At 43.0% G+C, this 17,206-nt stretch overlaps 1 protein-coding gene across 2 annotated transcripts in view; it reads left to right on the forward strand.

Moving 5' to 3' along the window:
* The window catches only part of ASTN2 (astrotactin 2), a 526,582-nt gene that overhangs the window by 453,609 nt on the left and 55,767 nt on the right, over positions 1-17,206 (forward strand). For both annotated transcript variants that reach the window (XM_069943247.1, XM_069943248.1), the window contains exons 16-18: positions 8,386-8,651; positions 13,243-13,376; positions 14,919-15,067. In XM_069943247.1, coding sequence (XP_069799348.1) covers positions 8,386-8,651; positions 13,243-13,376; positions 14,919-15,067 — 549 coding nt within the window. The remainder of the gene's footprint in view (positions 1-8,385; positions 8,652-13,242; positions 13,377-14,918; positions 15,068-17,206) is intronic.

Genomic DNA, 17,206 nt, shown 5'->3' on the forward strand with positions numbered 1-17,206 from the left:
ACTGCCCAGTCCTTCCCATAATAGCCTATTATGTGTGATATAAATCCTTTGCTGTGGTAATGGTCACTTATTAATACTCCTTCATCCCTGTAGTTGCCATCTCAACATTCTAGATATGGGATAAGTCTATGTTTAGTGTAACCCCTTTATGACCGCCCTGCTTTCAGTATATTACACCTTTTAGTCTTTGCCGTTTTGGCATTTTCTGTTATATGTAATAAAAAGCAAGCTACATGTAGCCAATGCAGTTTGTAAAATTAAAGTGTGCTTTTCTAATTTAGTAAATCCTACTTTTTTTTTTTTTTAAGATTGATAGGTTTTAAACATAGGACAGGATTTGTAGGATACAGTATATACTTTAAGGCAACAACGGTCGTACTTTTACCGCGGTGGAACAATGCCTGTTGTTCTATGGGATCCCGGCCGGAGTGTACACACATCGTATACGCTCCGGCCGGGATCCCATATGACGCCGCAAACAACTGACATGTCAGTTTTCTGCGGCCGGAATTCAGTGAATTCTGGCCGCAGAAAGCCCTGTCAGTTCACACAGTGAAGCGAGCGGCTCCGGCCGCTCGCTTCACTGTGGGCTATGGGAAGCTCTGATGCGGGCGCGCGGCTAATGCGCCCGCATCAGAGCTCTGCGGCCGAAAGGATCATCCGGCCGCTACTTAAGTACCGGCCGAGATGATCTGGCCAGAGACCGGCCGTTCCGTGACCCGGCTGGGGTCACGGAACGGCCGGTCTCTTACGTAGTGTGAACATAGCCTTATACTACATATATACTATATGTACATATACTATATATACATATATATATATATATATATATATATATATATATATATATATATATATATGTATATATATATATATATATATATATATATTTATTTTTTTTATTTTTTTTCCTTAGAAACAGTTATAGGAATACTTTGTAGAAATGTTCCTTTAAATGAGAAGATCAGAGAAAATATGAATTTTCTAGCAGACAGGGGCAGTGGCGAACATAATAAACAAGCAATACTTACCTCTCTCTGTAGCGCTGTATTACAGGCTCCAGGATCCCCACTGGAGCTCATTTCCCCCGGGTTCCAATGTCGTCCACCGGCTGATGGGTGGATCTTAAAATACACTAGAGGTTCCACCGGAGAGACTACCCACTGCTGTAGCCTGCCCTACCTTTGTGTTATAGACAGGATTGCCTCAATGACATAATCGGTTTACACAGTGCCTATGTGACTATCCCCAGTAACACACACATTCCACAAGGTGCCCATGTGCAACACAGGAATATGGTCAGTGTCGGACTGGGGTATCTGGGTCCCACCAGAGAAAATGATCCTAGGGGCCCACCAATGAACAACCAGTGAGAAACAACATGTCAGTCAGTGTTAGTGCATGTTCTAAAGCAGGGGTGGGGAACCTCCGGCCCGCGGGCCGCATCCGGCCCCTGACACCTCCGGATGTGGCCCGCGGCTCCCCTGTGACATGCGCCGCTCTGGAGGAGAAGGAGCCGACACACACGGCATCCTCCTGTGTCTGTGACAGCTGCCAGGAGGATGCTGTGAGTGCCGGCTCCTTCCCCTCAGAGCGGTGCACATCTTCTGACTCCTGCCCTCCTGTGACGTGCGCCGCGCTGGTGAGGCAGGAGCTGGCACAGACACAGGAAGATGTGTTGTATGCCGGCTCCTGCCTCACCAGCGCGGCGCAGAGCGGCGCACGTCTTCTGACTCCTGCGGGCCGCGCGCGATGACGTCATTTCATCGCGCGCCGCCTGCAGGAGAAGACCGCCACAGAAGAGAGGAGGGAGAAGAGGACCTGGACAGCGTGGGAGCGGAGGAAAGGTGAGTGGGATGTTTATTTTTTTCATTTGGGGCAGGCACTGGGGGTTAACTAGGCCACCAGGGACATGACTGGGGGGGGGGGGTTAACTAGGCTACCAGGGACATGACTGGGGGGTTAACTAGGCCACAAGGGACATGACTGGGGGGTTAACTAGGCCACCAGGGACATGACTGGGGGGTTAACTAGGCTACCAGGGACATGACTGGGGGGGGTTAACTAGGCCACCAGGGACATGACTGAGGAGTTAACTAGGCTACCAGGGACATGACTGAGGGGTTAACTAGGCCACCAGGGACATGACTGAGGAGTTAACTAGGCTACCAGGGACATGACTGAGGGGTTAACTAGGCCACCAGGGACATGACTGAGGAGTTAACTAGGCCACCAGGGACATGACTGAGGGGTTAACTAGGCCACCAGGGACATGACTGAGGAGTTAACTAGGCTACCAGGGACATGACTGGGGGGGTTAACTAGGCCACCAGGGACATGGCTGGGGGGTTAACTAGGCTACCAGGGGCATCACTAAGGATTCAAATCAGGTACAAGGGGCATCACAGAGGATTAACTACAATAGCAGGGGCATTAGGGGAACAATACTTTGCCTTGTTCGGGTGCTGCAAACCCCCGCTACTAACTGCCGCGCACGGTATAACATTGAGTGCGGCCCTCGAATGATTTTATTAAGGCCCGACCGGCCCTCGACATGGAAAAGGTTCCCCAACCCTGTTCTAAAGCCTGGGGGCCCACCGGAGGATCCTCTGGTGGGCCAGTCCGACACTGAGTATTGTCCCCCGGCTACTGAGTGGTTAGCACATTCCGTGGCTTAGCTACTGTCAGGGACTACTGTCTCTTTGGAAAACTTGTAACAACAGTATCACTCCAACCTCATGTACACCCAGAAAACTTGCTACTTGTTACATAAGAGAGGTATCAATCCCTTATGTTTGTATTCCAAAAGCACTTAGATTGTTACTGTGCATATTGGTGCTACCAGTCCACCTACAGTACTTAAGGGATACGTAAAAAAACAGGGAGGGCAGGAGTTAGCAGTAACATAATAATCAAGTGACACTTACCTGTCCCAGAGCCCCTGCAGCTACAGTGCCACCGCAGGAGCTACCCACTCAGCCTGCCAGTGACTGCAGAGGTTGGCAGGGCCGGGACATCACAAGATCAGGAGATACAGAAGACCAAGTGATGACTATCACGTCATTCATTATTATGTTCCCATCACCTCCTGTTCTACCTATTTTTTTTTTACATTTGCCCAGAGTACCCTTTTAACTTGAATGTATTGGCCTTCTACTCTCTCTATCCGCTGGACTCACCAGCTGGCACACTCACAGCCCCCATACTGACTAAACGTTTTCTGTCAGACACCCCACGTCTTCTAACCTCTGGAACCAGTGGTGTGGCCATTTCTCCGAAGTTTCTCAGGAGCCGTTTTCAGCACGATAACACATGGCTGCATATTGCTCTGGTTACTCTGAGCAGCCTGCATGACCTAAATGTGCTACCACGGCCTACAGAGTCTCCAGAGTTGTGTCCTATTCAGCAGATATGGAACGTCGTTGGTCGGCCATTGGAAACTACCAACAGCAGAATTTAAAGATTTGAATTTGAATATTATAGGGGGAGATTTATCAAACTGGTGTAAAGTAAGACTGGCTCAGTTGCCCCTAGCAACCAATCAGATTCCACCATTTTATTTTCCAAAGAATCTGTGAGGAAAGAAAATTTGAATCTGGTTGCTAGGGGCAACTGAGCCAGTTCTACTTTAGACCATGTTTAATAAATCTCCCCCTTTGTTTCCATTTTTCCTCACTTACCTATCATTAACATGTCCATCGCTCCCGTGAGTTCCATAATTCCACGACTTTCCCTTCTGGGTGTTGCAGTCTCAGTGTTGTCGCATTAGATGGAGGGTTCATCTCTTTATGTGATTTACAAAGCCTAGTTGACCTAAGCTGTATTGAAGGGCAACTAGGACAATCGCCTCCTTCAGGATGTTACACAGGTCACGGCGACAAACACAAGAGAATCTAATCAGCGCAGTGACGGCAATATGAAATATCGGATGAAGAAGTAATAAAATGACCTTCAGTGAAACATAAGAAAAAATTAATTTGCTTTGCGGAGAGTCATTTTGGAAGGTCATGAGATGGCAGGCTTAACTCTGAATAGTTCCTTGACATTGGGAAGTATACTGATCAGGATGATCGCATGAGAGGACCGCTTGTACCGCCACAGTAATAGAACCAGAACAAAGGCAGAGCAGACAATAAAGAACTATTAATCACTCGCAAAAAGCAATATACACCTCTCGTTTTCTCTCGCTATGTCCGTCACTGTCAGTAATTCTTTATTTCTTATCAAAGCTTCATGTTGAGAAATGTTACCAGTACTGACAAGAGTCCAGCTGTTTACTGAATTTCCTTAATGTGTGCTGGGGTGGACGTAAGTGGCCGGCTTTCTTGGAGATATTTAGAGTTTTTGTCACCATGGCAACAGAGATTCCACCCTAGATAAGGATGTGAGGTCTCTAAGCGTGCAAATGTAACTTTGGCTAGTGATGACACGTTCCTTGTCCTTCATTAAAGTCGCTTTGGCTTGTGATTTGAAGCGGTATGAGTTTTGTATATTACAGAAAAACACGTACATATACTACTTGCAGGTCAACGTGTGATGTTAAATAGTTCTCCTCCCGAGATTACATTTAAAGGGTTTTCCTGAGATTTTTTAGAAAATGATGCATGGGTGTGGCAATAGCGTGAAATAGAAAAAAAAACAACAACAATCTTCCTTACCTCGTAATCTGCATACAGCTGAGAAAAGTTTTTTTCTTCTCTTTTATGCTGATTGTAGCCTATATATATACAGGGGCGTAGCTAGAGGCCCATGGGCCCTGGGGCAAAAGTTTAGCCTCGGCCCCCCTAATAAAACTTTACCACAGTATGAAAGATGCACAAGACAAGGGAGCCACACTATAGGAGATGTACAGCACAGGGGGGCACACTATAGGAGATGTACAGCACAGGGGGGCACACTATAGGAGATGTACAGCACATGATGGGCACACTATGGGAGATGTACAGCACAGGGGGGCACACTATAGGAGATGTACAGCACAGGGAGGCACACTAGGGGAGATGTACAGCACATGATAGGCACACTATAGGAGGTGTACAGCACATGATGGACACACTATGGGAGATGTACTGCACGGAGAGGCACCCTATGGGAGATGTACAGCACATGATGGGCACACTATGGGAGATGTACAGCACATGATTGGCACACTATGGGAGATGCACAGCACAGGAGGGAACACTATGGGAGATGTACAGCACAGGGAGGCACACTATGGGCTATGTACAGCACAGTGGGTACACTATGGGCTATGTACAGCACAGGGAGGCACCATATGGGCTATGTACAGCACAGTGGGTACACTATGGGCTATGTACAGCACAGGGAGGCACCATATGGGCTATGTACAGCACAGGCAGGCACACTATGGGAGATGTACAGCACATGATAGGCACACTATGAGAGATATACAGCACATGATGGGAACACTATAAAATTATGAATTTTCTGAAAATAAACACACATACAACATATACAGTGGTACCTCTGTTCTCAACCACAATCTGTTCTGGCAGGCTGGTTGAGAGCCGAGCAGGTTGAGAGCTGAGCAGTTTTTCCTCATAAGTAGTAATGTAATTGTGTTTGATTGGTTCCAGCATCCACCAATAGCTACTACTGTACCTGTATGTATTGAAAAATATAAAATTTACCCACTACAGTACAGTTCTATACATGGAAAAATAGAATAGTGCGTGCAGGAACCCTTACACCTCATTCTTTATAGTGCAGGTGGATGGCATCAGCAGGAGAAGCCAGCTGGTACAGACAGTGTCGGACTGGCCCACCAGAGGACCTCTGGTGGGCCCCCAGTTTTAGAACCAGCACAAACAGTGACCGATAAGTCGTTACTCACTGGTTCTTTATTGGTCATTGTCTCTTCTTGTGATCTGTGTTGTGTTGCAGAGCAGTTTTATACAAAACTTCAAGACGAAAAACTGTTTAAAGGGGTACTCCGGAAAAAAAAAATTCAAATCAACTTGTGTCAGAAAGTTACATAGATTTGTAGTTAACCTTTATTTTAAAAAATCTCAAGTCTTCCTGTACTTATCAGCTGCTGTTTGTCCTGCAGCAAGTGGTGTATTCTTTCCAGTCTTGATTTGAAAGAAAAGTGTTTCAAAGAAGAGAGTTCTGAAGAAAACCTTACTTGAAAATTTTGTTTGAGAACCGAATTGTTCGAGTTCAGAGCAGTTTGAGAAGAGAGGGACCTCAGTATATTGGTGTGATAGAGATGATTGATTTTGTTGTAATCTATGTAACAATTAGGGGTGTTAGTCACTTTAAAATGCTGTTTACAATGCAGTGTAGATTTGCTGTCCTTTTCGAGCAGATACTGTGGGGAGCTGATAAATGGTTATAGAAGTTGTGGTCTACTATAAAGGGTTTACAGAGATTTTAAAATTGCCCCATACCAGGGGCGTTACTAGAAAGGGCTGGGCCCCATAGCAAACTTTTGACTGAGCCCCCCCCCCCCCACCTCACTGTAGGTAATCCCCCTGTTTGTTAGCCCTCCGCCCAGTAGATAGCATATGTTATGCATCTCCCCTTGTATCCCCCCAGTAGATAGTGCCCCATGGTAGACATCTCTCCTAGTGTCCCCCATGGTAGGCATCTCTCCTAGTGTCCCCCATGGTAGGCATCTCCACTGGTATCCCCCTGTAGATGGTGTACTCAAAACTAGGCACCTCTCCTTGTATCCTACCCCCAGTACATAGTGTCCCCCATGCAGTACTAGATTATAATAGGTCTGTAGCCCCGGGTCCCTGAGCTCCTGGAGGGCCTATGGCCACCCAAAAAGACTTTAGGCTATAGATCCGCTGTGGCTTGCAAAAAAATGCTGCTTTTTTTACAGCAATTTTGCACAAATCAGGACATCATGACATTATCTATCCTGTACTATCAGCACCACGCTAGGGCTGCCATAGTTAGAGTGTGATGGGGGGGGGGGGGCAGGCTTAGTGAACAGCCCGGGGCCTATGGTAAGGTTAATCCGCCCCTGCCCACATGGTAGGCATCTCACTGGGTGACAGCTCAGGAGGCCCAGTGTATTGCAGGGATGGGCCCCCCTATGGCTGCTATGGTGGTAGTTACACCCCTGCCCCATACTCCACTGCTGCCATTCCAGTGGTGCCCTGGGCCCCCTATCATTGCTTGCTGGTGACACCTTAATATGCAGGCAATCACTACATAAGACATCTCAGCCAGTGGTGCTAATAGCTCTAATGTTCATAGCCCTTTATGTATATTATAATATAAAATTGGGACAAGGCATTGTTAGTATTAGGCTGGGATCACACTGTGTTTTTGCAATATGTTTTTGTCATCTGTTTTTACTTAAAACGGATGAAAAAACTGATGGAAAAACGTTTGCATTTCTGTGCATCTGATTTGATCTGTTTTTCCATTGACTTTCATTATATAAAAAAAAAAGACGAATCATTTTTGTGTCCGTAAAAAAACGAACAAAAAGGATCTGTTTATTTATAATGGAAGTCAATAGAAAAACGGATCAAAACGGATGCACACAAATGCATACATTTTTCCATCCATTTTTTTACAAAACGGACTGCAAAAACGTAGTGTGAACCCATTCTTACATAAGACAAATGGGACGGTGTGTACAAGATACATTTGGTTGGAGACCTTGTCATACAATCAGTAAGGAATAGGAAAAGAGAAAGGAGAAGGCCACTCTACCATGTCTAGGGGGGCAGAATATTGGGCTCCTCTGTAGACCTGATACAGTCTGCTTGTTATGAATGGGTGTTGGAGAGGTTAAAGAATATCTGATGAGATGAGTCCCAGAAGAGCGAGGGCTCACAAGAAAAGGCTCCTTACCTTATTTGCTTTTTTGCTTTTAATTTTAATTCATTCTTTTGTCTGTTGGTGTATATCCCAATGTAGAGTAGACTGCAACACACGCTGTCCTAGTCTGACTGTTTCCCATGTCCCACCAGTAGATGGCAGCAGAACACCACATGGCCAGAACGCTGCCTTTCACCCTGTGACCTCAATGTTATTGTAGTCTAGGAATGATCTGGGATAATTTGTATAATCAATTCTCCCATTTTACCATATAATATAGAATATTATTAGCATATCATACAGGTAGGATTTCACCTTGGCTCTCATTTAATACTTTATGTCAAATTAAGGTATGATAGGAAACGAATGCAACAACAAGGGCACAGTATACAAACTTCTTCCAGGTTGAATTTGGCTTAGAGGTGGTGCTACCTGTCTCTAGTTATTATACGTATTTGTGGGTAAAATATTTTATTGTCATTATTGATTTCATATTTTATAATGTAATGAGTTGTGTATTATATACTTACTATATATGCCTTATGGGCTAAATATTCATCAGATCTGTGCTCCCTCTTCTAGAAACCACAGAGTTGGGCAGCAAGAAGGAGCTGAAGTCTATGCCATTCATCACTTACCTCTCAGGGTTGCTGACAGCGCAGATGTTGTCAGATGACCAGCTCATCATGGGAGTGGAGATCCACTGCGAAGAGAAGGGACGCTGCCCATCCAGCTGCCATTTGTGCCGGAGAGCGGGCAAGGAACAAGTCAGTCCCATCCCGGTGCTCCTGGAAATTAACCGGATCACTCCATTGTACAACCTGATGCAGGACAATGCTACACGAGAGGTAAAGATGGCCACCTTAAAGGTATTAAAATTTATTTAGTATATTATTAGGTATATACATGTTTTACGGACTCACTGTGGGCACTGGGTCGCGGTTATGCTGGAACAAAATAACCCAAACTGTTCCCACTATGATAGAGGTGACAATTGTCTACAAAGTCTTGGTATGCTGAAATATTAAGATTTCCATTTGCTTGAAGTAGAGGGCCCTTGGTGTACCCCTGAATATCAACCCCATAGCATTATCCCTCCTCTGCCAAACTACAATGCAGTCAGACAGGTAAGGTTCTCCTGGCATTTGCCAAGTCCAGACTCATCAATCAGATGCCAGGTAGGGAAGCATGATCATCACTCACACCACATGAGATTTGGAACTCAGCAACTCGACTCAGTAGAGTAATTTCAACTTGTATGCACTGAATCTGACCTTTGGCAATGTCCTTTTTGATATAAAGCTTGCATGCAGCTGCTCAGCCATACGCAGCATGATAAATATGCACAAAGCTACACAGTCGCATTGAAAGCTTACAAGTAAAATTGGACAATCTGGCGAATCTTAGGCAGACATCTACACCAGCTCTGGATGGTGTAGATTTTCAGCTATGCTATGAGGTGTAAATGATGATTTATCAGGCGTAGGAGGAGTACAAGCCTTGCTGCACCCCCCTGCCCATCAAACAGGTGAGCAGGGTTTACTTTGGGAAAAATCTGGAAAAATATGTTTGATAATTTCCTATCTATGTGTTGAATGGTGACCTGATGCCGGTTTCCTTTATACAAGCATTTCTGAAAGGGATTTGTTAAGGTTGGCGTTTCATGATACACAGATGCACTGGAGTAATATGCAAACCTAATCCTAATAAATCTGGTGCATCTTTAACTGTTCATCATATTCTAAAATCTGCAAACAATTGTATAATAATAGTATATTTATAATAATAGTATTTATAATAATAGTAAATGTGTACGTGCAGGAGGCCACACCCACTAGCCACACCCACTACTGCTAAGCTCTGCCCACATTACCAAACAGTTTTGAGAGCTGCATATTTTTTAAAATAATTTGTGTCAGTGTTCCTTATATGCTCTGGATAGATTGTAAGGGGGTAAACAAAATCTTTCTCACTTTAAAAAAAAAAATACACAGATTAGGGGAAAAGTATAAGATTGCAGTGGGTCCGACCTCCGTGCCCCCGGGGATCTCTAGATCAACCCCCCCCCCCCCAGCTCCTTTTTTATGAATGAAGCTATGGGTTCCATTCATTCTCTATGGAGCCACGGGAAGAAGAAGCGCGCTTGCGCGAAACAGCTACTACCTCTGTTTTTCAGCGCCTTCTCCTGGTGGAGTGTCTATTTGTCTGTAATAAATAAATGCTGCTCCTAAGTAATAGGTGAGTGCCCTTGTCTACTTCTCGTGAAAGTGTATATTACATAAACAGTGGGTCTGGTTGGTGAGGCGTGCACCATCACGCACCATCATCGCAAAAATCCTTTTACATATCTTTTTTGTATATATATATTTTTCTGTGCTGCTGGACTATGCTTTATATTACATAAACACTGTGTAACTGCCAGGGTATTTAGAGCAACTAGCAATTTCCCCTTAAAACAACAAGGGCAAACACTGACACCCCCCCCTGGGCACCTTTGGAACAAGTCCAATGAACACCCAAAAAGACAAAACTTTATTATTTTTTCTAGTTTATTTTGGTGTGTTCACTGCTTATTATTGTCAGTCATACAGTATGTTTGAATATGTGTGGGCATTGATGGGGCTGCGGATATAAACACAGTTTCCCTACGAAAAGGCTGAAGGTGTCTGTGTGTGTATATACATTGGATGAAAAATGTTGCTTTTAAATTACGGTTGAAAATTTCATTTTGGAGTTTTAGAGCCAGTATCTGTATTTATAAAGTGCACTGTAAGCAATGGAGTCAGAGTGTAAACTAAAGTTATATCACCTGCTCCCCCGTTCGTAACGCAGCGCACAGTTGGCAAGTTACCTTGTTTGATATCCGCTAACTAAACTAAATGAAAGCCCCAGCTGCCTTTTAGTGATTTATGTCACAGTAAATGATTGCAATGTTGTACATAAATATTACAAATGGCATATAAAAGCATGCCGGCTAAATATTTAATGTACTACGAATGAAATGTTAATGACATGAATATTAATTTAACGTGGATGTGCTCTTTAAATAGTTTATTCTAATGCATTATAGTTTCATTAGCTGTCTTGTAGGATTCCTTTAAGGCAGATTTCGAACTAGTCAAAGGAAAAAGAGGGTGGAAAAAAAAAAAACATATCAGAAAAATGTTATCTGTATTGTTGGTTTAACCTCTTTATGCTATGCGTCATATTAGTACAATGTGAGTGGGTTGCTCCCATAGCTATTCTATATTATTATAGAATAGCTAGAAGAGTCATATAGAATTGAAAAGGGATTGGAGCCAACTGGAATCCTGGCTGTTTAACCCCTTGGATTTTGTTGTCAAGTTACAGTGGTGTCTAAGGGTCTTTTTCCATAGAGCGATTTCTCAGCCAAAATAGCATCCATCAGGGAGATCAGTGCTCATTTGCTGTGCCTTATCATGACATGAGAAATCATGTGGCAGGGCTGTACGAAAGATCCTTGTATCATTCGTGCAGCCGTTGAAACTGATAGCACGAATATACAAATATTCGTTCTGTCAAGTTTGCAGATCACACAACAGTGCATACTTACCTAGAGTACTGGTCCTGAGATCTTACATCCTGTTCTCCAGGTCTTCCATCCAGCCACTGTGTCTTCAGGCCTGCCTCCCTTAGCCGTCAATCAGTCTGGAGGAGGAGGGGCCTAATGATACAGTAGCTGGACAGGAGAGACAGAAAATGGTGCCGGATCACAACAGCAGTGCAGATGGTAAGTATGCACTGCTGTGTGATCGGAAACTGACAGCACGGATATATGCATATTGGTGCTATCAGTTTGCTTTTAACATTATCGGCCACTAATAACTCTGTTTACTCAGGAAGTTGTGCGGCCGATAACAATAACTTTAGAAGCAGGCTGAAAAGAGAGGATCAGCCGAGGATCAGGCATTTTTCCCGTACTCAGCTGATCTCTGTCACTTTTACACGTGTCGATTATCAGCCACAGGAGCGCTTCTAGCAATGCTCCTGGGTGATAATCGGCCAGTGTAAAAGGCCCTTAAGTGTCCTTACAGAGGAGGAAGGCTAATTGATACAATCATGGGATGCCGACGGTTTGCCATGGTAGCCAGGGGAACTGACAAAGACCCCCATATATACCATGCATTGGTTTTTGTCAAAGACAGGTACTAATAGGCTTCCACTGACAGGAAAATTACATTGTAGTACAGATGTATTGCAATGTATTATACACACAGTCACAGGATTGCATATTCAAGTGTTTCCAAATGGAAAATAATGTACTTGGAGAGAAGGAATCCTCATATCAGCAGTTCTGTGTTGGCAAAGACTGCAGAGGAGAAGGATTTAGGGGAAGTGATTTCAAACAGCCTTGTCTTGAAATATAATTGTCTCAGCTTTGTGACTTGAAAAATATCACCTTTGTTGTGGCTAGGGATGGTTGGAACCGAGTTCGGATCGGGTTCGTACGAACCCGAACTCTCGGCAATGATTCCCGCTGTCTGCCCTCTCCGTGGAGAGGGTGGATACAGCGGGAGGACCGCCTGGAAAACTGGGATACAGCCATAGCCATAGGCTGTATCCCAGTTTTCCAGGCAGTCCTCCCGCTGTATCCACCCGCCGCACGGAGCGGGCAGACAGCGGGAATCTGATGCCGAGCGTTCGGGTTCATACGGGTTCTGTGTCTTTACTTAGGCTGGGTTCACACTGCATTTTCAGCATACGTTTAACGGATCCGTTTTTTTTTTTAACGGACAAAAAAGTAATGTCAGCAACGTTTTTGAGTCCGTCAAAAAAAACTGATCCGTTTTGATCCGTTTTTTTTTATAATGGAAGTCAATTGAAAAACGGATCAAAACGGATGCAAATCCGTTTTTCATCCGTTTTGTGCAAAAAATGGATGGAAAAAACTGATTGCAAAAACTCTGTGTGAACCCAGCCTTACTTTACTTACTGGATTCGACCGGACTCCCTTTCTCAGGCCTGATGGAGGCTCGGTTGAGCAAAGTACCTCCCACCTTGTAGGGTCGTCTTCCATAAATGCTACCATTTTATTCATTGTTTACAGGAGCTAAGGAAATACAACGTTCAGCTGTTTCTGACATGCACAACCAGCCGATTCATTCTAACATAAAACTTTGGTCCCTGTTCTCATGATCATAGGGAGCCTCAGCAGTTGGACCCCTCACAATCCGCTATCTAAAACATGGAAAAACCCTCTGAAATGCGTTAGCCAGAATTAGAAAGCTATGTGTATGTGTATGGTATTACAACTTGGCTCCATTTACTTCAACGGAAACTGAACTGCAATACCACACACAAACTGAGGACAAGAGTGGCTCTGCTGGAAAAAATGCAACTATGTTTGGATAGCCCCTTTAAATCACAATACCCCATACCTGACAAGTATTTTTATACCTTCCTTTTTTTTTTTTGCAGGCTCTAAAAAATGCTTTTATGAGCTTATATTGGTGTTCTGGAAAAGGTGAAGTCATTGAAGATTGGTGTCGATGTGACCTCACTGCCTTCGATGAGAATGGACTACCCAACTGCAGCCCCCTTCCTTCACCCGTGTAAGTTATTATTGGCTGATTTTATAAACCATAACAAGCCCCATGTGATGATGTCATAAAAAATGGGGTTACTCACCTTTGGTTGTTGGACAAAGCTTTCCATTGTGTTATAGCACGTATGACATCTATGTGACATTCTCGGAGCTGGAGACATTGAATACCATCTTGGAGTTTAAAAGTTGATTTTTATCACAGACCATTTCATTACTGGCCATATCCAGCCATCGCCTGTGTTTTATGGACAGTGGCCCATTACATAGCAGTGTTGACATTACTCGAATTAAATCAGGGGAGGCACATCTGCATGGCATGTTATGTGGTTTTCCTCTGGGTACTCCGGTTTCCTACCACAGTCTAAAAACATATGGATGTTGGTGCTTCTGTGAAGTGGATACATCTAGAAGCAACAACAGTCCGGCCATAAAGCTGTAGGCCACATAAATGCCGGAGCATGTAGTGAGGAATAGGATCTTTAATCTTCTGTTCTCATCGGCAACGTTTACTACTGGGCTCCAGATTCCAAGACAAATACCTGAACTGAAGGGAAAGCTTTATAAGCTCCGTTGTTTATAATGAGATGTATAAGACTTATTTTACCAAGGTGATGCTATGATGCTAACTTAAAGGGATTGTGTCATCAGAAAATAATTTGTTGTTCATATCAACTTTTTATGTTAAATATATTTAAAAAAAATTTTTGATGACTTTTTAAAATTTCAATTTGACTATCTATATTGTTTCTTATTATATTATTGTTCTCTCTATGGCTAGGGCTTATTACACATTGTATTCTCCATTCCTTTCTTGTACTCCACAAAGTAGCCTTTTCTTTTCGAATTTTGAAAAATGTACCGTTACCTATACAGTATACCAGTTGGAGATAAGCAAATTTGTTAGTAAATTCGTCATAAATCTGGGGTCTCGGGAGGCAGGAGGCTGGACTCTGGGTGGGTGGCGGGAGGTATCAGGGCACTTGTCTAGGATAGTTGGCTCTGACTGTAACTAGGGCTTATTTTTGGAGTAGGCCTTATATTTCAAGCCTACTCCCAAAACTCAGCAAAATGAGGCAAGGTCTTATTTTAGGGGTAGAGCTTATTTTTGGAAAATAGGGTTAGAAAATCTTGCCGTTTTCATTTTGACCGCTTGTCTTCAATCTAATCTTAGAGTTCCTGTTCTGTATAGATCACTTTCCAGTTGTGCCCTTCTTATCAACACAGCGACCAGTAAAACCAGTATATAGATGACAGGGGTGCAAACAATAGTTGTTGCTCACATCTCAGCCTCCTTCTCCTGTGGAATAAGCCCACAAAGCATGCTCAGAAATGTGTCCCATACAAAGAATAGGCTCTGGAGATGTCCGTAGTGTATGAGGCTTGCCGTAAAGCATGTCGTTAAATGCTGTTTAAAACAGCTTGGGCATGATGATAGCCCCCATGATAATGTACTACAAATAAAATAAAAACTACAAATAAAATAGAAACAGATTAGAAAAAAGAACATGTTTCAGTATCTGGTTATAATCTAGCATCTATGTTTTTACAGGTTTCGTCTGTCTCCAAACATGGAGCCCTCCAGCACAGTGGTTGCTCTTGAATGGCTCGATGTCCAAGCTGCTATAGGAACCAAAGTTTCAGATTACATTCTCCATCATAAGAAAGTGGATGAATATACGGATACCGAGCTGTACACAGGTAAGTTGAATAGTTTAGGTCTATTTTATTTCTATTTTCTCTGTATAATATTATTGTTGTGTATGTATGTGACTTAGAGAAGGATCAGCTAATAAAGTGCTGCTAATATACTGGACAAATAATTATATGTCAGCTCATAAAACTGATTTTATAACTTTGATGAGACGGATAGAAATAATCAGCTTTCTATGTCTAATGGAAGGAATTGAAGTCTTCTAATGAAAAATTATAGTGAGTCCTAGTTTTGGTCCTGATCGTTTTGCTTTTTTAAGCCTTAACCTGCAAGAGACAAAACTATTTTCTGTTGACCATTTGAGGGCTTGTTTTTTGTGGGGCAAGTTTTATATATATATATTTTTTTTTTTATTTTCGTAGGGGGTTGTGTGAAGGCTTGTGTTTTGCAGGGGTTGGGGTGACAGACAGAGCCCACTTCCTTTGTCTAACTGCTTTGGTGCCAGAGATGGCACACGATTATGAATACCCCAACCCGTGCATTTGCCTGAACCACAAAAAACAAACATTAAAAAATAGATGCTACAAACTGTGAATACAGAGACAGTTAAAGAAATAGTTGAACAAATAGTCCTTCCATCATTGTTAGTTCTTCATTATAATATGTACGGATAGTACTGCTGGCTCCTTGCAAAACAATATTTTTGCACTGATTATGGTAAAACAGCTTTTAGATAGTATAATATAGTTCACACAGTGTTAGTTTTGAACATATAATAGAATTTTGCAGAAAATAGAATTAGCGTTCTGGATGTAAACAAACTCGGCAGGGATTCTGCGTGATGTTTTTGGTGCAGTAAGTTAGTTATAGATGGCAACTGTTTGTATTGTAATATAATTAGAGATGAGTGAATCTTGAACACGTTCGGGTTTATCCGAACATGAGCGTGTTACATTTTATTGCCGGTGGCTGCAGAAGTTGTATACAACCCTAAGGCTTTCTGGAAAACATGGATACAGCCATAGGCCGCTATTGTACACTAGACATGTTTCTGGGTCTTGGACAACCCTTTCTTCAGTTGAAGAGTAGTTATTTGACCCCAGTAATATAAATTAAAAATCTTTAACACATCGCATGCAGAGGCCGCAACTGGCTCAACGGGGTCCAATGCGAATAAAATATTTGCATAACAAACTTTGTGCCCCTTTGCGCAATAAAATGGCGTCTACTCCATATTCTAAATGTCCCCCAATGTGTCTCCTTGCCCTAATACCTACATAACACTGCCAGCGCATTTTGCAGGTGAAAGATTCCCTTTAAGATTTACTGAAGACCGGTGCCATGAGTTAATATCTTGAGGGAAGGATGGGAGGGAGGGGATGTCACGCACTAGTATTTTTTAAGAGGAATAAGTTTTAGAATGACATTCTCTCGAAGTTAAAGAGAGAAGATAAGGGAATGCCGTAACCTATATTCAAACCTTGCAATATGTCTTTCTCTACAGGTGCTTTGTAGTTAGATAAAGCTAAGGATGGATGAACACGTGTTGTGCTGTTATTCACTCTCATCTCTGATCTAATCCCTATCTTACTGGGAGGAAATACTGGATTACAAAAAAAGAAACCTAAAAAAGTACTGGGCGGTGGACTGATCTTGTCCTCATATGTCTAGATAAAATGGGGAATACATGTGGTACGCGGCCAGTTTTGCGGTTAACGTAGATTTCTACCAGTAGACGCGATGGGCTTGTATTTTCTATTAGTTTAACTTATCGCTTGGATAGTCTATAATGGGAACAGTCCATAAAACTAATAAGCGTAGCTGTGGTGTGAAACTATTCAGCATCAGGCTCATTCTCTCCCCAGATGTTTACTGTGTAACTTTATCTAGAGCATCTGTAACAATTCGGAAGTAAAGAGATTCCTGTAAAATCTATGGCTATGTAATGGATTGCGCACTTACTCTCTCTGTCTCTCTGTCTCCCTCTTTTATCATTAGCAAGGTATAAACTCCAAAAATGCAGATTTTTTTTTTTAAATGTCCAAAAACACTAAAAAAACTTTTGACACATTTTTTATCAGTTGGGGTCTGAGTGTTCAGATAGCGACCAATCTTGAGAATGAGGAGGGAAAGACCCATGCTGTCATGCCCCTGTCTCCCCGTTCTGTGTCTACGTGGGAGAGACA

This window comes from Dendropsophus ebraccatus, chromosome 10 (genome assembly GCF_027789765.1).
Source record: "Dendropsophus ebraccatus isolate aDenEbr1 chromosome 10, aDenEbr1.pat, whole genome shotgun sequence".
NCBI classification, from domain to species: domain Eukaryota; kingdom Metazoa; phylum Chordata; class Amphibia; order Anura; family Hylidae; genus Dendropsophus; species Dendropsophus ebraccatus.